General features: G+C 33.6%; 1 protein-coding gene across 2 annotated transcripts in view; it reads right to left on the bottom strand.

Annotated features, from left to right (window-relative positions):
• Positions 1-25,192, bottom strand: part of LOC129244688 (5'-AMP-activated protein kinase subunit gamma-1-like) — a 133,771-nt gene that overhangs the window by 39,846 nt on the left and 68,733 nt on the right. For both annotated transcript variants that reach the window (XM_054882469.1, XM_054882478.1), the window contains exons 2-5: positions 14,271-15,871; positions 13,079-13,284; positions 12,380-12,998; positions 11,888-12,021 (exon numbers count right to left, since the gene is read on the bottom strand). In XM_054882469.1, coding sequence (XP_054738444.1) covers positions 11,888-12,021; positions 12,380-12,998; positions 13,079-13,284; positions 14,271-14,529 — 1,218 coding nt within the window. In that variant the 5' untranslated portion in view covers positions 14,530-15,871. The remainder of the gene's footprint in view (positions 1-11,887; positions 12,022-12,379; positions 12,999-13,078; positions 13,285-14,270; positions 15,872-25,192) is intronic.

The raw sequence follows: 25,192 nt of genomic DNA, 5'->3' as shown, positions 1-25,192 counted from the left end.
CAAATTGCTTTTCGCGTTCTGCTAAGACGTGTTGTTGTTGAAACAATTTCCCCTTGCCACTCTGTATGTTTGTCATAGTTTTCGGTGGGCCTGTGGCTAATCGATTATAACGCGTAGTACCCAAACTATTACCGAAACTATTGATATTTCGTACATGGTCTCGACGGCTTACGTGATGATGAGAATGTCGCGCGCCGTCTGCCATATCTGCTGTATAAGTTCCGGCGTCACCGTCGCTTCCCTCATCATAGTTTCCATTTCCATTGTTATACGTATACGAGCCATTGTTAGCTGTGGTATTCGTATATTCGTCGCTGTCCAGCGTCGCCTCACCGGCTTCATCGTCTAAGAGTACGGGTAAATGATGAAATTTTTTTTTGCGATTTATTGGCGAATTGCTTAGCGAGCGACCTTTGGCGCGTTGTTGTAACGCTTCGCGGATAAGTGTTGACTTTTTTTTGGATGCTGTGCAGTAATCGGTGACAGGCAGATGATTGACACGTATCTCGGGTGGTGGTGGGCGAAGGGGTGTTTCGAAGACGGAACGGCGACGAAACATTTTTGAAAAGATCGCGCACTGGTTACACTACTTCACTATTGTTAGTTGCGAATATTATTTATTTTATGGCTTTGGCCTTGCTTTTAGTTTATTTAGCTTAAGCTTTTAACTGCTTTTGTGTGTTTTTTTTTGTGCTACGGGTAAATAATTGCGATTATGTTTTTGCTAAGTGTGATTAATTATTGCTTTGGTATTGTTTGTTTGAACTTAATTTTTGTGTGGTATTGTTTTTACTAATCTTCAGATACACTGACGGCTCTTTACACCTTGCATAGGAGAACACATACAAACATAAAAATACGGATAAACTGTGTTGTTTAGCTTAAATGCTGGTCTGAGGTCAATAACGCCGATTAAATTTTAATTTATAATTAAACATTTTTTTTTGCAAATAAACAACACAATACTATATAATTAATTTTTTGTTAATTTTTAGGGGACTAGTTTCTGAAGTATTTTTGTGCGCTGAATACAGTTCAAGGGTCCAAAAGTGCATATCAGACTACAGTTTTGAGAAAATTGGGGTTAAAATCCCATAAAAACGTATTTTTGGGTATTTTTTATCCCTCCTTTTATCAAAAACATGTCCTGCTAGAGACTTCAACTTATACTCCAATTAGAGCTTATATCTTACATTTACTTCAATAGTGCCATAATCAAAAAAAAACAAAAAACATGTTTGATGCAGAAATGATCAAAAAATCTTTTTTTATGCTGTGTAAAATTCATGGCGCTATCTTTTAATACTGACATTAGCTGAAAATTGTGTCATTATTTTTTATTATTGCACTATTGAAGTAAAAGAACGATATGAAAGTTCCAAAGAATTAATCCTTTAGGGGTTAGGGTCAAGTGATTATTTTCGAATAGTAAATTCTAGGCTAAAAGTATGAGCTAAGCTCATTAAAATTATTACTCGGCGGTTTTTGTGAGCTTCTAATTACAAATTCGATGTAAATTTTTCAATATTCGAATTCATTAACTTTTATTTTTTGCATTATCCAAGGTGAATGACCAGGGATTGTAATTGCTCCGATATTTCCTCGTTTTCATTTTTGCTGTCGCTACTGCGCGGAACTTGAACAGAGAGTAGTGCAGCAGGTAGCACAAAACGCGGGATCAACTGTTTTGCTTCGTTCCAACCTACGTTACGTTACTGCAAGTTGCTCAGAGCTATAGCCAAAAAAAATTTAAGTACTCGCTGTAAGTCCCGATTTACACAGGGATACATTTGGAAGGAAAACATTTTGCTCGTGGGAGAAGGACAGATGGGGAATGGAGAGGTGTTTATGTTTCCCGTACTGGCGACACGCTTTGTGCTTCTTATTCGTATTATTAAACTTGAAGAAGTAAACGTCAAAAGCAACGAATGTTGCCGAAAACAATTTTGCCCATGTGACCGCGAAGGAAACATCAAAAGAGAATTTCCAGTGTCTCACTTCCAGATGTCTCTGTGTGCAAATCGGGTTTGAGAAACTTGGAATCGACCGGAGCGCTATTATTAATGTGTACTCCAGCTACCGCTACGGCTCTCGCTTCTGTTGCTCTGCTGCTATTTGAGTACTGTTCGTTTTCTTTTTGTTAGATGCACCTTTCATGCGTTTTTGCAGTGCTATAATAACCAATACAGTGGTTTTTTCTAAACGAAGCGATGCTATTCCTAACTTTCACTTCATTTGCTTTCTTAATTGTCACTATTTTCAAGACGGGCATTGCCGGCTAGCCGAAGTCAGCTCTTCTTATTTTAATTTTAGACTATCAATAAATTTTGAAGGCCTCATCACCTAACATTTGAATATTTTGGGTCGAGAGTTTAACTAGCTTTTGAGATAGAGAGACTACCACGATATATTTGAATGGGGGACGGAGGGGGATGGGGCGCGGCACCACCCACCACGCCCATTAGAAAGAGCAAGGTCACATTTTAACCATTATAACTGTGAAAGTCCCAACCTCCTAGGGTCCCTATAGAACCCCCAGGTGAAGTTTAAAAATTAGGTTTTTTCCGACCGCATTTGCAGTTTGTATTGAAATACAGTTGAAGAGAAGTGTATACAGCATCACGCGACTTTTATTCCAAATTTTCAGTATTTGTAAAAATATTTGTTTTTGTAATATGTATGTATATTCGAAAAAGCGTCCCTATAAATAATAAAAATAATAATAAAAGAATTGTTCCCTTTTGGTTGAGTGGGTTTTTCTTATTTCGCTTTGTTCTTCTCTCTCTCTCATCGTTCGTTCGACAGTTCGCTCCTCACATTTATTCTGCACGGTATTACAAACGTTTAGAAGAACATTTGTAATAATAGAATTTTAATAGAATTTGGAGTATTATTTAGTAAAAATAGCTTTAAATCGAATCTTCATTTAATAAAGAATGTTTATAAGTGAATATTGTTGCTTTTCTGTGTGTGTATTTAAGTGAAATAAGCGTCTGTAATAGGGCGCCGTAGCTGAATGGGTTGGTGTGTGACTACCATTCGGAATTCACAGAGAGAACGTGGGTTCGAATCTCGGTGAAATACCAAAATTAAGAAAAACATTTTTCTAAAAGCGGTCGCGCCTCGGCGGGCAATGGCAAACCTCCGTGTGTATTTCTGCCATGAAGAAGCTCCTCATAAAAATATCTGCCGTTCGGAGTCGGCTTGAAAGTGTAGGCCCCTCCATTTGTGGAACAACATCAAGACGCACACCACAAATAGGAGGAGGAGCTCGGCCAAACACCCAAAAAGAGCGTGCGCGCCAATTATATATACATATATATAATAGGGCATTTTTTCAAGCTTATGCAAATAAGAAGTATTTTTAACGATAAATATTTCTATTAATTCTTAATTGCAATTTATGAAAAGTACTATAAATCAAAAGGCTGATATAGTGACTACATTTGCGTGTTATAATTTTTAAATTCGGTCCACGCACTTAGACATTATAAGCAAATATATCATGGTAGCAATGGAAAGCACAGCCAAATATATTCATTGGCCTGCTAAAATAAACTGTATTATTTGAATTAAAAATGATCCTTAAAATTCCAGAAAAAAATGAAATTTGTAGGCTTGCGTCGTATCGAAAAACGTTAGTTAAAAAATATGACGTTATGAAATCGTCAACGTTTATGTGAAATTCAACATTTCTTGTTAGTGGAAATGCACTGTAATGTTAGATACATTTTTTTAAGTACAATTACACAAGTAATTTTCAATTTGTATGTGCTTAGATCTTTTATGGGTTTATTATTATTCATTTCTCATTTACACTTCACTTTTTATTGTTGCCACCAATTGTATCCACTTTCCACTTGATAAATAGAAACACAATATTTTATTTTATTTAACACTTAATCTGTTTCCTTGCTTTCAACTTCTTTCTCACTTCCTTTTCTACACTTTTAGTGTATTGTAATGGAAGGGCAAAAAAGCCAAATCAGGTATGTAAATCAACAATCGATGGTCGGCTTTTCGCTTCCTTACTTAACATGCGCTCACGACAGAAAAACTCAACCTAACGTTTGCAATCATCACTGGAAACTATTTGACTGTGGTAACTCGCTGCAATAGCGACCCAACAAACCAGCAGTCGTTTATTTTTCTAACAGCAGCAATCTTCGTACTTTTGTAAGTGCTGCGGGAAACCTCACTTATCAAGCAAATACAAAAATTTAACGATCCAGCGAGTAAACAAAACCCAACAAATCGGCAAATGATCGAAGTGGTGGAATGTTCCAGCGACTCACCAGCGACTTCCAGTGAGTAAGCGATCTACAAACAAACAACGAACCAGTAGGGAAGGAGAGCATGAGCCAAGCAACAGCTGGAAATATAAATACAAATAATAAAATCAACCGCTCGGGCAAACAGCTGGGTGATGGCCAACCACCAACCGTAGGGTAAAATAAGAGAAAAACGCAACTACCTACAACTACAATTGCATTGTGAAATGAAATCAACCATTGCAACAACAAATATAAACAATTCAATATGGCAACGAACTAGCTAACACGTTAATATCACTTTAGCAAAGCGATTAAGACAGTTGGAAAGCGAATAAGTGAAAAAACAAATTTAATTAAAGAAGACGATGAAATACCAACTGACCGAGTTTCAGCCAATTTAATGCATAGAGGCAGTTGGTAAGAGATAAGAAGGAGGGGAGGCACGTGGTTTTTAATCATATCCCCATACATGCATATACATACATACATATATATGTACATATCCATAAGAAGATATGAATTGCGTGTGTTGCAACACTTAATCGGGGAAAAATATTTTTATTGCACGCAAAAATTTAAAAGGATAAACAATGAACAGCAAAGTTGGCTGGAATGGACGCATACTTTAAACAATTTTATTAACTGCAATGAATTAAGAAGACACTCGTACTCGCCCACCTACAATGAGAGCACTTCAACGATTTATACCACCGATCTGAGTAAAAATGAAGGCCAACAACAGCATTGCCATGGCGAACTACGAGTGTGTAGAACCTATGCAATTGGACGAGTAAGAAACAAGAAACGCAAATAAAAGGTAAATATGTATGTATGTGAATGAGTGGTGTGGTATGGTATGACGTGTTTCTTGGTGATGACTCAAGAGTGACATAGACAAATTTCGAGACAAGTGAAATACTAAAGTATTAATATATGGTATGTATGTATGCACATACATACTTGCATATATTAAAGTATTGTTCTTTTTCCAGAGCTTGTTTTTGCTCGTTGCTATGTTAGGAAATCTTCTCAGTCATACTCACGTAGCACACACTGTATGTATGTATGTATGTATACATACTAGGGTGGTCCAAAAAAATGTGTATGCTGCCGCCCCCCATAATGGTAAAGAATGAAAAATAAAAAGGCCCGTATTTTTTTTTTTTTTAATCAGACCATATTTAATGGTGCCGCCGGGGCTTTGAAATATCCCATGTATTTTGCATGGGAAAAAAATACTTTTTCGTAGATTTCATGTAAAAACCTGGAAAATGAATATATTTTAACCGGATAACTCAGTTTCTCTTCATAATTGGTCAGGGAATAACAACCAATTATGAAATAATTAATTTTTTTTGTATTAACTATTTTTTATAGAAGTAATATAAAACATTGTTTTTCGATTTTTTCTTAGATTTTCGTTTTATGGGGGCTTTTTGGGGTTCTATAAAAAATAGTTAATACAAAAAAATTAATTATTTCATAATTGCTTGTTATTCCCTGACCAATTATGAAGAGAAACTGAGGTATCCGGTTAAAATATATTCATTTTCCAGGTTTTTACATGAAATCTACGAAAAAGTATTTTTTTCCCATGCAAAATACATGGGATATTTCAAAGCCCCGGCGGCACCATTAAATATGGTCTGATTAAAAAAAAAAAAAATACGGGTCTTTTTATTTTTCATTCTTTACCATTATGGGGGGCGGCAGCATAAAAATTTTAATATAAATTTTTTCCCATGCATTTTTGGACCACCCTAATACATACATATACATTCTCTTGACATCTGCCCCTGTCAATTGCTTCTTGCAAATAGGTATAAAATAGTATACTTTCAAGCAAAAAACAATATAAATAAACATAAAATACTTGAATCTAATTTAGATTAGTGGGATTATGAAGTGTTTTGCAAGCAATTATTTGAGTTAAACTGATAAGAAGTTGAGTAAAAGTATGGATATGTTGGAGAATAATGCCACAGCTTAATATTTTTGTTTGGTCACTGTCGTTTTTCTTTTTTATATGCTTTCTTTAAACCAAAAAGTTACCCTTTTCATTTTATCAATTATCCGATATCTCACTTTTGAGCTAATTTTGACTTAACGCATTCAAGGCTCTCCAATAATTATTAATCAAAGAAAAAAATCGAATTTCTTTCTGCTCTATGCACGTTCAAGCACATTTTAAAGAAGTTTGCCTTTGTCGGCCTTAAACTCTACAACTCTTTTGTTATTGTTGTAATACGAGTAATATGGAACATTCGCAATAAATTTTTGGGAAAGCCTGCTTAAATGACAGTTATTGGCCTCACACTATGTCTAAAAGATGAAGAAGAAGGAATTGGCTTTATCTGGTATATTTAATTAGATATAAACCTCTTTTTTAAACCCTTCGGTTGGGCACCCGGATCTGACCATTTCATTTCTGGTGGAATGCAGTGTTTGTTGGATTGTATGGCGCCAACTAATGCAAAGTTATGTATTTGCAAGGAAGTTGAAGGGGCTCAGAAAAAGTGAAGTGAGACGAAATCATTAGACGACTTTATCGAACACATTGGTCCTTGCACACATCGAAAATCGTATGAATAATCCAGCCGTTATCCCTCAATTCACTACTCGTTTGGCTTTGAAATCATTTTTCAACAAACCAATGGGAGTATTGTAGTTAACCAACCAACCGGAGCTAACAGCGAAGAGAGATTGCTATCTTTGCCTAAAAGGAGGCGAAAAACTTCGTCGAAAAACTCGTCTCTATTCTATTGTATGCAAGAATCCAGTATGTTAACAGCACTCAAAAATCTCTTGTACATTAATTCATAAATTTTAGGAAGCTACCTGGAAACTCAAGCTTCCTTATTATTTATTTATTTTATTTATTTATAATTGGTGCTTACACCCTTTTTGGGTGTTTGGCCGAGCTCCTCCTTCTATTTATGGTGTGCGTCTTGATGTTGTACCACAAATGGAGGGACCTACAGTTTCAAGCCGACTCCGAACGGCAGATATTTTTATGAGGAGCTTTTTCATGGCAGAAATACACTCGGAGGTTTGCCATTGCCTGCCGAGGGGCGACCGCTATTAGAAAAATCAAACAGTAATTATTTTTAAGATTCAATTTGCATATTTTACACCTCTCGTATTTTGTGGAAAACGCTTCGTCATAAATTAAAAAAGTTCCCTCATTGAAAATATCTTGGTCTACAAAATTTGAATAACGAACTGGTCAAAAAATGCCTGTTTTGGAGCATTTTTCTTTTAGTTAACAGTACTTCTATGAGAGCATAAAGTTTGAACTACTAAAGTCAAGAGCTACCGTAACGAGAGAGTAAAACAGCTACTTGAAAACTACTTCGTACTGTACTGGGAGAACACATTCAGCCAAACTGCTTACCTGAAGATTTGTGGAGAAGTTCAATATTACATAAATATTTGTTTAATTTTCTAATTAGCATCAAAGTATGTATGTATGAATACATGTACATATATTAAATTTATTCTTTATTTTTTATTTATTTTAGAATAACTCTAATTAGTGTTTTGATGTAAGATATTTTTTATGCAAATACATGTATACACATACACATGCATGTATGTACATAACACACTCGGTTAATGTACACGGTTACACAAAATACATATGTATATCTTTATAATTTCATTTAAAAAATTCCCTTTCGCACTTTAAACTATAACTTTTGCTTTAATTTAATTGTTGATAAATTCAATTTGATTTATTTGGATTATTTCTAAATTGGATGTTTTGTTTGCGTCATAACTACACTAACAAGTGTGTAAATAAATAAATTCAATTCATGTCAATATCGAATAAGAGAAACACAAAAAAAAAAAATCATTGAGGTGCGGCAGCAAGTGGTCTCGTAGGTGTGGAAAACATGATGTTGAAGTTTTTGTAATCTATAATACAACCTTGTGGAAAAAATATATCTTGAAGCGAATATTTGTTTATTCAGAATGCCTCTTTGTAAGTTTTTGTAGATAATATTTAACTTTATTTATTAAATTAATGAACGAAAATAATAGAGCAAAATATATTACAGCAAAATCAGTGCGCAACTCAGTAAGAAGAAACTACGCTGGATATTTGAAAAAGGTTAAATAAATAGAGATTTCGCTACAAAAATTTGTGAAAATTAAAAAAAACATACACACGGCGTTTAAAAACCATTCAAAAGGCAAAAATTGGCCTCAGTTTAACACTTTTATGGTTATGCAGCTCAAGCGAACTGCGAAACAAGCGCAGCAGCACGTCAACGTTTCAACTCAGCGGCTTCGCTCTCACCTACTCTCACCTGTTTACATTATATATACATACATACTTACATGCAAGTATAATAAAAACAAGATTGCGCTCATCGGAAAGTGCGTGACATCACATTGGTGCAGTTACATGAGAGAGATGAGAAAAGGCAAACAAGAATGCAAGAAGACGAAATTACACAAACAACTCACGAATAAATTGCACAAGTGCGACATCCAACACACAATGATCTTGTCAAATTCGCTGAGAGCAAAGTAGCGGTACCACGATCGGCACCACTTTATTACTGTCTGTATCGTGACTTACATACATATTGTAACTTGCTCTGCTAAGCTAGGAGAAATAAAGCGGGATTTTGATGCATATAGGTACATTTGTTATTTAATATTTATTGCTATTGCACTTTGCTCGTCCTTCGCCCTCAGCTTGGGCGCCAGCAGGCCTCTTTCCTTTTTCTTTTTATAATTTTATTCATTCGATTTTTCATTGCCAATTAGACAGTTCGGGCTAACAGTCATTTCTTAATAAATAAATTATGTAAATATTGAATGAATTCGGCATATTTACTTTTGCAATATAATCCCCCGAAAAGGCTCGGTGGCTACACAAACAAATTTAACATCCTTTCATTACTTCTTTCTCCCCAATAATTACGGCCAAACACCCATCCTGCCTGAAATGATAAGACATTGAAAATATACCCTAATAACACACACTAAAAGAGTGGAAATTACTGCTCTTTTTAGTGGGGAAGTTATCTGGGAACATTTTAATTTCTCCGATTTATTCGTAAATGGCAACACGAAAGCAGTATAGACAAGTAGTAGTAGTAGTGTGCATACATAGTTCGAAGAAACAAAAATTCAGAATAATAGGACAGATCAAACAAAAACAAATACAGCAGAATACTGATAACTTCTAACAACACAGGTCATTGAGTAAGACTCAAAAAACAATTTTCTTCATCAGAAATTTCATTTTTTCTTGTGAGATAGTAGCAGCGGGACATATTTCAAGATTTTAACTATTTATTTAGTTTTTAAATTTTATTTTTACTTTAACTTTTTATTTTTTTATAAAAAACTCAGACTATAATAAAAATCTTGTAAATGAAACTTTCAAACTTTGTGCGAAATATTAAAAAATTCAATGAATTTTCAATCCAACTTCAAATTTTTTAATCAGAATTAAAAAAAAAAAAACAAATCAATATAGTACAGGGTTTTAACGATTTATTTAGTTTTTATTAATTTTTTGATGCAGACTACAGTAACAATGATATAAATGTTTCAATAAATTTTTCAACTTTTTGCAAAATTTAACGAATTTTCAAACTCCTAGTCGGCATTTTAAAAAAAATTTCGACATATATATGTATTTCAAGATTTTAACGATTGACTTATTTTTATTTAATTTTATATTTCAGACTACAATACAAATCTTTAAATGTTTCAATAAAGTTTCAAACTTTGTACAAAATTTAAAAAAATTCAATTATTGAATTTTAAAATTGTTTTATCAGAATTAAAAAAAATTCAAGTATGCAGTATTATTGCCTATTCAATTTTGGTATAAAGTGCACGTTTGTTGATTTGTGACAATTTTTTTTTGTTGGCGATCTTGCTTGGTTTCTCTATATAAAAAAAATTGAAGTAAAAAAATTTTTTTTGAATGAATTTTGCGCCAAAATTGAATGGACATACCCAAGATTTTAATTTAAATTAATTTCATTTACACCATTTCTTATTGATACCTAGTGAAATTCATTAGTATTTGCGTATAAAATGCTTCCAATTGAGCGCTGAAGCTACCATTCGCAATTTGCAAATCAATTACAAAGCTTCTCGCCACCCTGTTCTATGGTGAAGCTCGCAAAGTCAATTTTTGGCAAAAGTCTAAGTTTAGCAAAGAAGCTCGTTAGCTTTTTGCAAAATAAAGCTTGCAAATGATTCCAAGCAGAAGGAAATAATTGTTAATTACGTATGTTTGTACAAATGTGTGTATTGATGTGAGCGTAAAGAAAAAAAGCCGTTAAGAAAAATCGCATAAAACCGCATGTGTGTATGAGTGAGAAAATATTTTTAAAACGCCGAAGCATGCTCGCATGAGCAGCAGTAGTACGAGCAGTAGTAGGGGCTAGCGAGACTTTTCCTTTCGCCGTATTGTGCTTTTGGCTCTTGCTTAGTTTTTACTTTTCTTGTGCGTAGAAGAACAAATGACCTTGGTTGTGGGTGTTTTTCGGGTGTTACATACGCGAATCTACGCAGTGAAATTATTACATATTTGCATTCAACTAAGTAGACGTTAAGTAGGTTGTACATATTTAAACGTTTTTCAGGCCTTAGTATTATATGATTTGTTTTTTATATTTTTATTGCTTTTTAATGCAAATCTAGATTAGATTTAATGCTCTTAAAAACATAATTATTTACTACGAAAGACTTCCGTATGTACAGTGTGTACATACAAATACATGTCGTTTTGCAAGAGACGTCGGTAAGCCACATTTAAGCACCCATAAAGTTAAGTACATATATAGTTCTGGAGGAACACGAAAATCCCACATTCCAAAAACAAACAAAAAAGTTGTAGAAGTGTTCATTTACATATTTTACATTTACTTCTACGAACAAAATAAAAACACACACACACTCAAGATGATCTAGGCTTTGCATTGAAGCAATGTGTACGCGTCACTCGAAGCGTTCACTTACGCACCAGATGATGAGAAGCAGGGGTGATAGCTATTTAGGGTATTTGCTATTTAGCTAAGGAGAAAAAGAATTGCGAGGGGAACATACATATACCTACAATGTCCATATCAAGAGAGAGGCGAGTAGTAGTGCCCTCTCTCGATAATGTGTCTGCCTTACAATTCCCAGATACATATATTGTCAACCCACTAACATCTAGCTGGAATTCTAGTACTAAATAACCTGTTTAAATATGGTTCATTCAAACAATAGTCAAACAATAGTTTAGGTTCCGCTATCCGAAGTAAAGTTGTGAGAGTAACTTTGGCTGCCACATCACATTATTTTCTCGGTAGATGGCTGCAGTGGTCCATATCTCGTAGAGTATCGATCAAACAACTTAACTACAGTTAACAACAATATTGAGAGGAGCAGCTTGGTGCTCTCAATAACTTTGTTGTTGCTTTCACATGCAAATTTTACGTCAAGCGAGCAGAGAAGTGGCGTATTGAAGACCCCTTTTATTTAACTGCTTGACAACTCACTACAACTTACATAAAATCAGTTCTGAGGCATATTTCTATACCACCTTTTAACACGTAAGGTATAACACAGAAGAAAAAAATCTTGGCACTTACCCCTCTGGAATCACGGAATAATATGGCGGCATGATGTGGATCCAAAGTGCCATCACCACGTAAGCCTCGACTAGCTGCACCCAAAGAAGCACGTCGTTTCTCCAAATCGGCTGAGGCGCGACGCATATGAGCACCTAATTGAAGGAAAATTTTGGAAAAAGTTAATTTTTATGATAATTTGCGAGTGATACGGTAAATATTTTACAAAAAGTAAAAAAGTAAAATTACGACAAGTAACAGCGTGGCATAAAAAAGTAGTAAAAGTGGAATCGTTAAAAACGTAGTACGCTATAAAAAGTAGATAAATAACGTAGATTTTTAAGTATGAATGACAAAAACGTGATCCACAACCATAAAATACGTATGTATGTGTGTCGCGTAAATTAATATTCATTTGTTTGGCGTCCGGTTTGCTGAGAGCCTTTTCCATACTTCACCTTTCTGCTTACTCTACATAGCCATTCTTACCCAATTTCTTCCCTATTGATTTACCTTCTTTCACGATTCTCTCGTAGATTTTGTATGTCGCGCCACAATCCTCCAATATCCGATTCGGTCGACTCAGCGTATTCACATCCAAACTCTTCGAACGCGAACGGAAATTCTCTTGTGGATCATTTTGCGGCGAAGTGCAAACACTGTTCGTGTCGTGTGATTTGCGTGGCCAAATGTGCACCTTCTTGGAAAACTGCTTCAACATTTCCTGTATTGAATGATGATGGTGATGATGATGGTGCTGATGTTCCTTTGACTTCTTATGCTCACGCGGCAACGAATTATCACTATCCTCATTTGTGCTCAAACTTTTGGCGAAACTGCTATTATCGAAGCGATGCTTGTGTGACGCACCACTACCACCACTATTGTCCAACGAGTGACGCGTTGGTGCTGTATAATCGTCCAGCGACGTGTAAGCAGCGCCAACTCTATGGAAGATCGAATTGATGGTCGGGCGTTCAGGTGTACGTGCACTGCTCGCACCCGTATGCGTAAAGTACTGATGATCGGCTTGCGATTCATAGATGTCATCGAGATCATGTGGAAAGTAACCACCCTGTGTGGCATAGACTGGCGGCGAGCCGTTGTAGTCATTCGGATAACGTCGTAGGCTCTACAAAATAGTTTTGGTTGTAAGTTTGAGAGTTGAATTATTAGCAAACTTTGAAAAGTATTTATTAGCAATTTTCTTACTGCATAAACGGCTGGACTATGAGATCGATCGAAATAGTTACGTTTTGAGCAGGTGCGCTTGAAACTATTGTTGTAACTGTCGTAGGAACTGCGTGTCATATTGCTGGCATTCGATGGCGAGTTGCGGTAGTGATTGTTGAGCGATTTATTGCCCTCGGGTACTGGTTGAGGGCTGGAGGACTGCACTAATTTATCGATTACCTTTTCTGGAATAGGTATGTAGAGTTTTTATTAAAACAAAAATCGTGAATCGTGTTTGGCGGAGGGAGAGAGAACGCTGCAAAAACCTAGCAGTATATTGGCAGTAAGTAAAAATCACATCAGCTCGAGCTTACAAGTAAAAATTTTCCAATTCGATGTGTGGAATATGGAATTTGTGCGTTAAGGAACTTAGAAACTCGATGGGTCGAGACTCAGCACATTTTTCAAGCGACTCTGTGCTCCAAAGACACCCCTAGCAAGGATAGCATTTTTCTGATCCAATGAAATTATATTTGTAAAGATTTATTCATTTCGTTCCTCAAGTATATATTATAGTATAGATTTATTTTTATTGAGTTGGAAGAACTCAGTACTGTGGAAATCAGGGATCTTTCGAAGTTTTTGAAAACTTCACACTGGTTGGTTTTAGGGGAGGAAAGGACAAGTTCCCCACGCATCATCACAATGCACTATGAGCCTAAGCCTGTTCCAAAATGGAAATCCACTACAATCTTAGCTTAATGATATATAACCTATGTAGAATCGATTAGGTTTCGAAAGCCAATTTTTATTGGAATAAACCTACGCCTTCCAGTGTGTACTCAAAGCTCTATTTTTAAGTTAAGTAATTTAACTGCTTCAATGATTTATAACGTTAATTAAGTCGGAAAACTACTTACCCCCCGATGGGAAGTGAATTACATATGAATTTTTTCGATTTTTTCATTGACAAACTGATACTGTCTCATGATACTTGAGAGCGAAATACTCTCAACCCCTTTAATTTACAACATCGCTGTTAGTTATTTCCCCAATTCTCTCTCATAGCTCATCTAAAATTACATATCGACAGAATTATTCCTAAAACTTGTCTTTAATCTGCGTGGTATTCTCTCATTCTTGGATAAAGCTCAATAATACCATACCACGTAATTTTGCAGCGATTTATGTTCTCAATCCCCCTCCATTTGAATTTAACTGTTTCACTTACCTTGCGACCAGTTCGGTGATTTGGAGTTGGTCGACGAACCTGAACTGCTACCCGAGTCAACGCTATGCAAACGATCGGCTATGTCATTGTTGCTGCACGAATCATTGCTATCGTAGCTGATGCTGTCACGTGGGTAACTGTGACGTGCGCCAAAAGGTGAATGGTTATTATGGTGATTATGATGGGTCGAACAGGCGCTGTCTGCGCTCAACTGCTTTTCGACAGCATGCTGCCGATATAAGTGGGTTATACCGTGCATGTTTATTTCTTTTATATACGAGTATATATGTTGAATTAAATATTTAATATTTGTAAATAGTTAGACTATTTTTTGTTTTTAATTTTAAGTTAAAGATCACACTTTCCAATTGAACGAATATCATACGTAGTATGTATATTGAATTAATTGAAATTTCACAGCAAAAAATATATCATATAATATAACACTATGTAGTGGAGTGAAAAAATTGAGTAAAGTAACTAAAATACTTATTTTTTTTTAGCATGCGAATACGGAGCGAAAATATTATATCATAAAATCACAAATTGCAATCACGTTCCAGATGAATTTTAGTTTTTGTTATTTTGAAGTTTTTGTTTGTTTGTATTTGTTGCTTAAAGTCACATGTTGCTGTTATTCTACTGCAGTTAAATTTTTCTCACACAATTTAAAACACGTTTTTCACTACTTTGAATCACTTGCCGACAAGTTGACGGCCAATGTCGGTCACCTTGTAGCTTACTTTTATAATTTTGCGACTGATGTTATTGTTTTTAAAATAAACAAAAAATATTCTGTTATGCTTTTGTATAAAGAAATGTTCATTAACTGTTGCAATAATTCAAATTGTTTTTGTTGCTGCTCTTTTAACTTGAGTCGTGAACGTTGCCTTGTCAGCCACCCACTCGTTTAATTATCACAAATAACAATGAACTGAAAAAAGTAGCCGAGAAAGCCGGCATCCGATTGCAGAAGCATAATACACAAACAAAACCGGCTGTTGTGATAATGTTGTAGAGTCTTTATACCCCACCTACTAGTGCTTGGTGCAGCGCTTACTCTCTCAATTACTTTGTTGCACTCACTTGCTCACTTCCGCCGTTTGTATAGGTTTGCATAGCAGCAGCGGTTCACAAATGTAAAGTTGACTTCGCGTAGACACTACTTTGTTGTCGTGTAATAGTTATAATGCACACTTGCACAATTTTGTTGCTGTTCTCGGCGACGCTCGTTTTATTGCATTTGTTACACTACTTGAAGTGAATGCGAGCAGAGTCACTCCTGTTGCCTATGCTGCAGTCGACGTAAACGTCGACGCTGCTGGCTTTACTATTGCTTCTCTCGTTGTTGCGTTGCTTCTGTAATACGTTTACTATGTATACAATACAATAACAGCAACGACAACAATGTTTATTCAATTCCAACTCCCACTTTTTTGCGGCTACTATTTTGCCAATGCAGTTGGTCGATATAGTACTCTGCCGTTTGACTGTTCTTGTTATTGTTGCTGTTGTTACAAATACTTCAACTATGATTGGTGTTTTTATTGTTGCATGCCTAGTTGTACTTGTTGCAGTTGTCAAAGTGACAGTTGAACGACCTGTAAGTAAGTCAAAGTTGTAGACAACATAAAATTGTTTATGAATGTTCGTTTTGTGCGAACGCATAAACTCTCCCTCTCTCTCTCTTTGACTGTGTTTCGTGTCTGTTAGCAGATAGAAAAACAATTTCACTAATTTTTCGTGTAATGCTTTTGCTGCGATTCCACGGCGTGAATTGACGGTGAAAATAATTAAACTAAAGTGAAATAAGATTGCATTCAATATAAGTACACATAATCAAATAAGTAAATACATAGGCCCTATGAAATCGTAGACTAATTGATTATAAATGGTATTTCTTACGTACTCGCATATATTCATAAATATTTATACAAATGTGTAAAATAACTTAAAAAAACTCCATAAGCTCTCATTGGGTATTGCTCTTTACTTGACAACAAAATATGGTCAGTGGTTCTTAATATAGCAGTACCGGTAATTAAGAGATTGTGCCATTTCTCAGTTGTAAGTTCGTACCTAAAAACAAATATGCAAATTCATGAGGTTATTTGCATAGTGTTAATAAACGAGAGTCAATCAAGTGTGCAATATGTATGTCATTTTGTGGCAAATAAAATGAGCAACTGTATACATACATATACATATAGGTTTATATACATACATACGCACATACAAGGCGGTACAGCAATAATAGAATAGAGCGAGATAAAAGTTAAAAACAAAAATATTAGCTCATTGAGAAGATAATTTTAACAGTAATTGTTGCTAGCAAACATACTAGACATTGCAAAGGCTATTCAAGTGACATCTCATCGGTTAAATGACAGCCTGCCAACTGATAGCTTATTAAGTGCGTTGCAAAACGGCTGAGAATGCGCTAATGTTGGAGAACGAGCGAATATCGATTTTTGAGGTCGAACCAAATTTCGGTCAATTTCAGTCGAAGCCGAACCGAAATTGAACCGAACATTTTAAAGGTTCCAAGTAATAAACAGGCGATGATTTTTCAAAAATCTAAAACTTTTATTAACAAAAAAGCAAAAAAGGTACGTAAGTCTCAATCACATTAGTTTTATCTCGTAATATATTTATAGTTATAATATTTATAGTAATAATAATATAGTAAAAACAACAAAAAAATTTAATACTCATTGGTAGTTAAATAATTTTATATTGGAATGTAAAAACAATAGCTTATCGGCATTTTCACCTTGCTAGCAGCACCATGCGCCGTCATAGAGCGGACTTACAGCAATAAACAGTTGCCCACTGGCCACACTCGATGGAGCAGCAGATGATGTTTCAAAACTATTTAAAAAAGAAATTTCGATTTTGATGTCCGAATTAAAAAAAATTTAGAAAAATCAAAAGTTGATAAACTTTTTGAACAAAAAATTGTAAGAAATGTTCGGTCAAAGTTTGTCTCTTTTATGGCCGAAACCAAACCGAAACTGAACACAAATTTTGTTTTGATGTTCGGTCGTTCTCTAATTATTATTATGAAACCACTTTGTTGCGGTAATCGTTAAAAATTTTGTTAGTTTTTGCCTCATTGAGCGTTGATAGATTTATTGCTCTAAGTGCCAAAGAGGAATATTAGCAATTGACTTGCAGTAAGAAAGTTCACTATATTATATGAATCTTTCAAATTAAGTTAAATTAACCTGCCACAATGAATTTTGAAGCAAATTGACTTAAATAAAGATAGTCATGTTTGAAAAAACAAAAATAAAAATAAATAAATGAATTAGTACCATTAACAAAATTACTATATTATGCATAATATAAAACACTTCGAAGTATATTGGACAAAAATTAAAAACCTTCAGAATACATTTAAATGCTAGAGAAGGATTAAGGATCTATAATATATACCTCACTACAGCAAAAAAGTGGTTGCTCGCATTAACTGGAAGAGGTGCGCCTAACGGGAGGTTAGTACATACATATGTTTAATTTGATTTTGTTTCATTATTTCATTGCATTTTCTTAATTTAATTAACTTTATGTATTTTGGTACTTTATTTTATTTTGAATTTGTGTACGTATTTTATTTTATTTTTATTCTATTTTATTTGATTTAATTTATTTTTTATTTAGTTCCATTTGCTTTTTGTATTCAATTTTATTTTTTATTTAATTGAATTTCATTTAATAATTCATTTAATTTTAATATTTTTTAATTTAATTTAATTTTATATATAATTTTCTTTCATTTAAGTTGATTAAATTTTTTATTTTAGTTTTATTTTTATTTAATTTTATTTGTTTTTCAACTTTTTTTTTTTAATTTAAGTTTATTTATTTATTATATAGGTCTATGGATAAGTTCGTGCGGTTTTACAACAGATGGCGTAACTTGATTATTATTCCATCGATCCACATTTCCATTTCATTGGAGAGCTACTGTCGTAAGGCACAAACGTCAGTATAAGTTTTTTATTTGAAGCGTAAACAACAATATTTTTACCACACTTGAAAATGTCGAATTTCGTGCCAAATAATGTGTTTTTGCGGGGAATTCTTTAATATGAAGAAAAAAGCAGCCGAAAGTCATCGTATCTTGGTGGAAGTTTATGGTGAGCATGCTCTAGCTGAGCGAACGTGCCAGAAGTGGTTTGCACGCTTTAAAAGTGGTGATTTTGGCCGCGCCGCCAAAGTTCATGGATACCGAATTGGAGGAATTGCTCGATCAAGATCCGGCTCAAACGCAAGAAGAGGTTGCAAAAATTTTGGGAGTTGATCAATCAACCATTTCCAAACGTTTAAAAGCCATGGGAATGATCCGAAATTCAAATTTTTGAGTATTTTATTTTTACTATACTTCTTTTACAATTTAATTTGATTTAATTCTGTTAAAATAAATTCTTTAAATTTAATTTAATTTATTATTATATTTAACTTAATTCTTGATGTATTTTATTTTATTTTCTAATATAGTTTTTGTTATATTTTTTTGCTGTAATTTGTATTTTTATTTAATTTATATGGTTTTACTGATTTATATGCATTCAAGCATTTTTTATTTGCTTTTTATATCCATATTTTGTATTTGTACTTAATTTTAATTTATGTGATTTATTTCAATTTTTATTTAATTTAGTTTAATTTAATTTTGTTCAATTTAATTTAACTTAATAAATTTTTTAAAGGTATATTATTTTTATTTAATTTTATTTAATTTTACTTTTTAAAAATAGTAATTTTATCTGTTTTTAAGTTTACTTTTATTCCTTATATATTTTAGTTTATTTTTTAATTAATTTTTTGTTATATTTTTTATATTTAAATTTTTATTTGTGTTTTAATTTATCTTAATTAAATTCTCTTCTATTTAATTTTAAATTTTATTTGTGTTTTATATTTAGTTTCACATTTTAGATTTTTACTTTAGTTTACTTTTTGTGTTTTATTTTAATTTTTATTCAATTTAGTTTAATTTTGTTCAATTTAATTTAATTTTATGTATTTTTTACTTGTATATTATTTTTTATTTAATTTATGGAAATGTAAATTATTATTTATTTTTAAAACATTTTTTTATCAATTTTATTTTTTTTATTTTTTATTTTAATTAATTTTTTTAATTTTTTTTTTTAATTTGTTTATATATATTTTATGTTTCAATTTTATTTTTTATATAATTTAATATGGTTCAATTTATTTATAATCTATAAGCATTTTTTATTTAATTTTATTTGTTTTTATATTTAGCCTCTATTTTTTATTCTTTGTTTTGGTTGGTTGATTGGTTGGTTAGAGTGGCGATTCATCCAAAATCCAACTAGCGCTTCCGCACCATTTTATTGCCACATCCTCGTTACCAAATTGTTTAACAGTTATTTGCAGCAGGACTATATCCAGTCTGTGCGGCTTAGGAACCTTATTAGTTTGCTGACGTCTAAGCCAGCCAGCTGTTCCAGACTCTCGAACAGCGGTTTGCCCAGGGTTAGCATTCTGTCCTTCCATAGGGCAGGGCATTCACAGAGAAAATGGAAGATTGTTTCCTTTTTCTCCGGTTGTTTACAACTATGACAGTATGTGTTGTGAGGGATACCCATTTTGGCGGCTTGTTCTCCGATAGACCAGAGGCCAGTTATGACTGCCGTTAGTCTCCAGGCGTCCCGTCAATGTTTATCAATGTCGACGATTGTTTGAGGTTGTAGGTAGGCCATAACGTTCTGCTGATTTTGCATTTCGACTGGTCTCTCCATCTACAATCTGCGATTCGAAGGTATTTTAGGGAAATTGCATTCTTGACCTGACCTAATGGTGTGAATACTGGTACTGCAAGAACGCTATTCATGGCAGATCCCCCTCTTGCCAGTTCATCAGCTTTTTCGTTACCTTCTATGTTCCGGTGTCCCGGGACCCAAAATAAGGTTACTTTATCGTTTTCACTCAAGTTGGTGAGGCTATTCCTACTTTGCTTCACCACTTTAGAGGTTGTTATAGCCGCGTCCAATGCCTGGATTGCAGCTTGGCTATCCGAAAGAATAGCGATATTGGCCTTAAAAGAGAAATCTGCATTAGTAACCTGCAAGCCTCCCCAATTGCCAGTACTTCCGCCTGGAAGGCACTGCTGGTATTAGGGAGACGCACAGATTTTTCAATTCCAAGTCTATGAGAATATATGTATACTAGCTCCAACACCACAATCCATTTACTGCCATCTGTATAGACTGTGGTATCGAAGTTGTTTAGAGAGAATCCCTTATTCCATTCTTTTTTAGATGGAAAGAGTGTGGCAAAATTCCTATTGAACGTTACCATCGGGACGATGTAGTCAGTCCTCACCGAGGTTAACTGAATTTGTCGCAATAACAGACTAGCGTGGCCATAAGTTTTTTCTTTCCAGCGACCCGCTTCATTTAACCTAAATGCACTCATGGTTGCCGTCTTCTTTATATGTAGGTCTATTGGAATAACGTGTGTCAGTGCATTGAGAGCCTTTCTAGGACATGATCTGATTGTAACAACCGTTTTTGCACAGGCTGATCATTGTGTTCTGCCGAGTAATTTGGAATTAGACTCTCTCTCTAGAGCTTTCCACCAAACTACCGAACCATACGATATAGCCTTATACAGCCATAATGTATGCTTAGGTTGAAGACCACATCTTCTTCCAAGCATACGTTTGCAGGCATATAAAGCAATTTCTGCTTTCCTTACCCGTTCTTCTTCTTTTTTTTAAATTTAGTTCAATTTAATTTTGTTCAATTTAATTTTATTTGTTTTTTAAATTTAACTTTATTTTTTATGTATTTTATTTTATTTTTTATTATACTTCTTATATAATTTATTTAAAAAATACATTTTTGGTTTTATTGTAATTATTTTTAAGTATTTTTTTTTTCTTTGATTTTACTAATAATAAATTTGATAATCTTTAATTTTCATGCCGTCAAAAATTGTTTTTGTTTTGTTCGTCGTCCACTTTATCAAACATACATCAAATGTACTTATTTTATTGACCCAGTTCTTCACAAACGAAAAACGAACTAAAAATAAATACTCAACTGCGTGTGACAACAAAAATTAAACGTTCAGTAAGTGAGTGCAGGAGCAACATGGAGAATTAAGTTTTTTGTTTTACGCAACCACAAAAAAGTGACTCATTTTTTGTTCAGGAAAGCGCCGAAAATTTTACACACTTTATTTTAATTCGAGCTGTTGCCGTGTATTTTGTGCCTTTTTGGCTGGCGATTACTATACATACACCTACATATATGCAATAAAGAAGATAAGATTTTTTTTCAAGTTTCATTAAATAATATATTTAAGCTGTCAAAATGTGAACCAAAAAAACAAAACGGGAAAAAATGAATAAAACCGATTTGTATGAAGTCGTCAGCGCGGTGATGCGGATTTGCTAAAAAGTGCTCGTGTCGCAACGCACGCACGCCTGCTTGTCTGTCTGACCGAGTAAGTAAACAAACAAAAGAAATATAGTATTTACATACATACACTCGTTGAAAAAATTATCTGCAAAAACATCTTGAAGCATGTACATACATATGTACATACAAACATACATATGGACTTATAAGTATGTGCGATGAATGTAAGCAGCTTTTTGGTAAAAAAAGTAATTTATATATGCATAATGTTTTTTTCCTTTGCTGTGCCACATTACCCTGCTTGAGCTTTTCAATCATTTTACATACAAACACCCAATTGTATGATAACGAGAAGCTTCGTTTGGTTGGACATTATCCCGCTCAGATTTTAGATTTGTGAAACTCTCTGCAGAGCATAATTTCAAAATGTACATAAATAAATTTATAATACTTATGCATGCCTGTATATGTGTATAGGCAAGAGCAAAGGCAACAAACCAAGCATAAAAGAGTGAGAGCAAAAACACGCGCGAGAGTGAACCAGTAAAATATTTCGAAAGGGTCAAAGAAAGATCTTGTAAATGAAACGAAAGAAAATGAGAGGACATGGAAATTAAAGATGAAATAAATGGTAGGCAATTTTCACCAAACCTTTGCTAATATGGAGAACTAAGGCAATGGAGAAAATACCCCACATTATTGCAGGCAAATAAGCTAATGATTTGACGAGTAGATTTCGAGTGCTGATTTATACACTCTAGTTAACGGACACAGGAGAGCAGAAAATATTCTCCCTTGTCATGTTGCTCGAAAAAACTAAAATCTAAAAATTCGGAACAACAAACTTATGGCGGTAATTAACACGCCCCAATTTGATTAAAAAAAAATATAGTGTTGCATCTGACGGCGAGAAGTGTGTGTGAAAGTAAAGTTCTAATAAAAGACAGTTCACAGCGAGGGCAATCGACGGGACGCAAAAGAGACATAAGAGATATTTAATAATAGTCGGCCAACACATGCATCCTTGAAAGGTATTTATGTAGGGCAGACTTATTTGCGGTATGCCTTTTGATGTTGCCATTTGCAATAATTATAAACCTTCCGATAGGGTGATACATTTTGCGCCACACTTGGAAGCAATAAGAATCCATTTAGAACCAATGATCTTTTAAAAAATGTCGAAAAAAATGTTTTCTCCAAAATATCAAACTTTAAAAATTTAATTATTTTCTACAAAATTTTCCAAAATGTATAAACAATATTTTTTTTCCCCAAACATTTTTTTTCTATTATTTTCCAAAAAATTTCTTTTTCTAATTTTTTTCAAACATTTTTTTGCCAATTTTTTTTAGTATTTGTTTTTCCGAAAATTTTTTTTTTTTCAAAATGTTTTTTATTTCTTTCCAAAAAAAAAAAATTTTTCCCTAAACATTTCAATTTTTTTCCCCAAAAATTTTTTTTTTCCAAAATTTTCAAATTTTTTTACCAAAAAAATTTTTGTAAGTGTATTTTATCCTAGAATGTTAAAAACAAACTATGAAAGTGTTAAAAACAAGCGAAAGATATTTCACTTCAAAAAACTATATACCAAAATTTTCAATAGCGAATAAATCTAAAGATTATAAAATTTGTTTCAAAATGTGCAAGGTTTTTGAATCCTACCTCAGCCACCAAACAAAAAATGGAATTATTGAAAATAAGTTACATTTCGTTTGATTTTGCGTATGTTTATATGTTGCCTTGAAAGTATATTCATTTCAGTGGAATTTTTTTGTAATTTTTTTTTTTTTCAATTCGTTGCAGTTTCTATAGATAGATTTGCCTGCATGTATATACAGGTCTACGTGACCTAATCGAGGAGCAATTTTGTGACTCGGGTTGAATCGAAGGAACACTCAGCTGCAGAGCAGCACCTGGTTTTTTACGAAAATGTAAAAAAAGGGTTCGTTGAGTAACAAAAAAAAACACAAAAAACAAACACAAAAAAAAAAAACAAAAAAAAGCACAAAAAACACAAAAAAAAACACAAAAAAAATAATAAATTATTGAAATAAAATTATTTAAATAACTCTGCTTGAAAAAAAATAATACTTTTATTCTTTCAACGCTGAACTTATGAGACTTTCAACCAAGTTGGCAAATCGCTTGCAGCAGCCATCAGCTATCAGTGACTTTATACTATGCGTAATAAAGTTAAATGTGTATGCGCTGTAAAAATAAATACTCTGATTAGCGAGTACATCAAAATTATAGCAAGCAAAAAGAGGAAAGAAAAGGAATTACAAACATTTTAAAAGCAAAAAATAAAATAATAAATAAATTAAATTTACATACAGCCTGCCTGCTGGGTAGCTGGCAGTTTGTGCGTTTGTCACGCCAGCGCCAGCAACTGGACAGCTGGTTGATAGGCACGATTGCAATGAATTATGATGGACTTTGTTGTTTAATACACTTTTTTTAAATTTTTTTTGGTAGTTTGCCAGCATACAAACGTATGAGATGTTATTGTGTATTTTGAATTTATTTTTGTATGCTCAGGTTTCATTATCATCTTAATTATTTTTTATTACTATTTATACACTATTGAGAGCTTATCAAAGACGCGCCTTCTTCGGTCAGAGGTAAGTTTTCATGCACGCAGAAAAGAGCAAAAAAAAAACAATGAAAATTTCACTTATTGCTTTAAAAGGAATAAAGTTACCCCTCAATTCTCAATTGGTTCGAAGGTGCTGTTGTTGCTCCTCAATACTCAATTGGTTCGAAGGTGTGTTGTTGCTCCTCAATACTGTGTGCGCTGTTGTTGGTTTTTCACAGGCGCATTCTACTCTTCTATGATCATTATAAATCGGAGAACAATCAACCTCAATATGTAGCACCCAGTGTATAGAGTTGATAAGAAGCAGGAGCACAGCGAATAGCGAAAGGCGAACAGCATCGGTGGTACTGATAATGAAAAAGAAGGCAGGCAGGCAGTGTTCGCAGTACAGCATTGGAGCTGGACATATAATCACACACACGCATATAAATATAACGATATACAAGCTAGACTCATTAAATTTATAAGGTTTGTTGTTTTAAAGATTACACAGTGCAATAACAGTCAACGAGACTGGCAGTGTTATAGATTAGGATGTAGGATGAGATATGTATTGTATATATTTGTGTAAAAGCATAAATCAATAAAATAAATTTTATTATGAAAAAAAAAAAAATCTTCAGAAAAAATTTCAAAATGTTGATCCGATTCCGTCTCAATGACAGCGTAGCACAAAGTTAAAGGAAAAGTAAACATTTGCAGAGCTTTGTTGTTCGTGTATTTCTATAGCGCCAAAAACAAGTCCGAATTTTTTCAAATTCCAATTTTTACAATTTCCCAAATTTCGCATATAAAAATATTTTAGGAAAATTTGAAGCTATTTGACTGTGTGATGAATGAATTTCGCTCGGTGTAAAAGTTTTGCTACTTAGTGTAAAATAGTAAACAAATAATCCTTGTTTTTTTATGCGTTCCGTTGCTTA

This window comes from Anastrepha obliqua, chromosome 1 (genome assembly GCF_027943255.1).
Source record: "Anastrepha obliqua isolate idAnaObli1 chromosome 1, idAnaObli1_1.0, whole genome shotgun sequence".
In the NCBI taxonomy this organism is placed as follows: domain Eukaryota; kingdom Metazoa; phylum Arthropoda; class Insecta; order Diptera; family Tephritidae; genus Anastrepha; species Anastrepha obliqua.
Note: the sequence above shows the minus strand (reverse complement) of the source record. Positions and strands in the feature narration are given on the sequence as shown.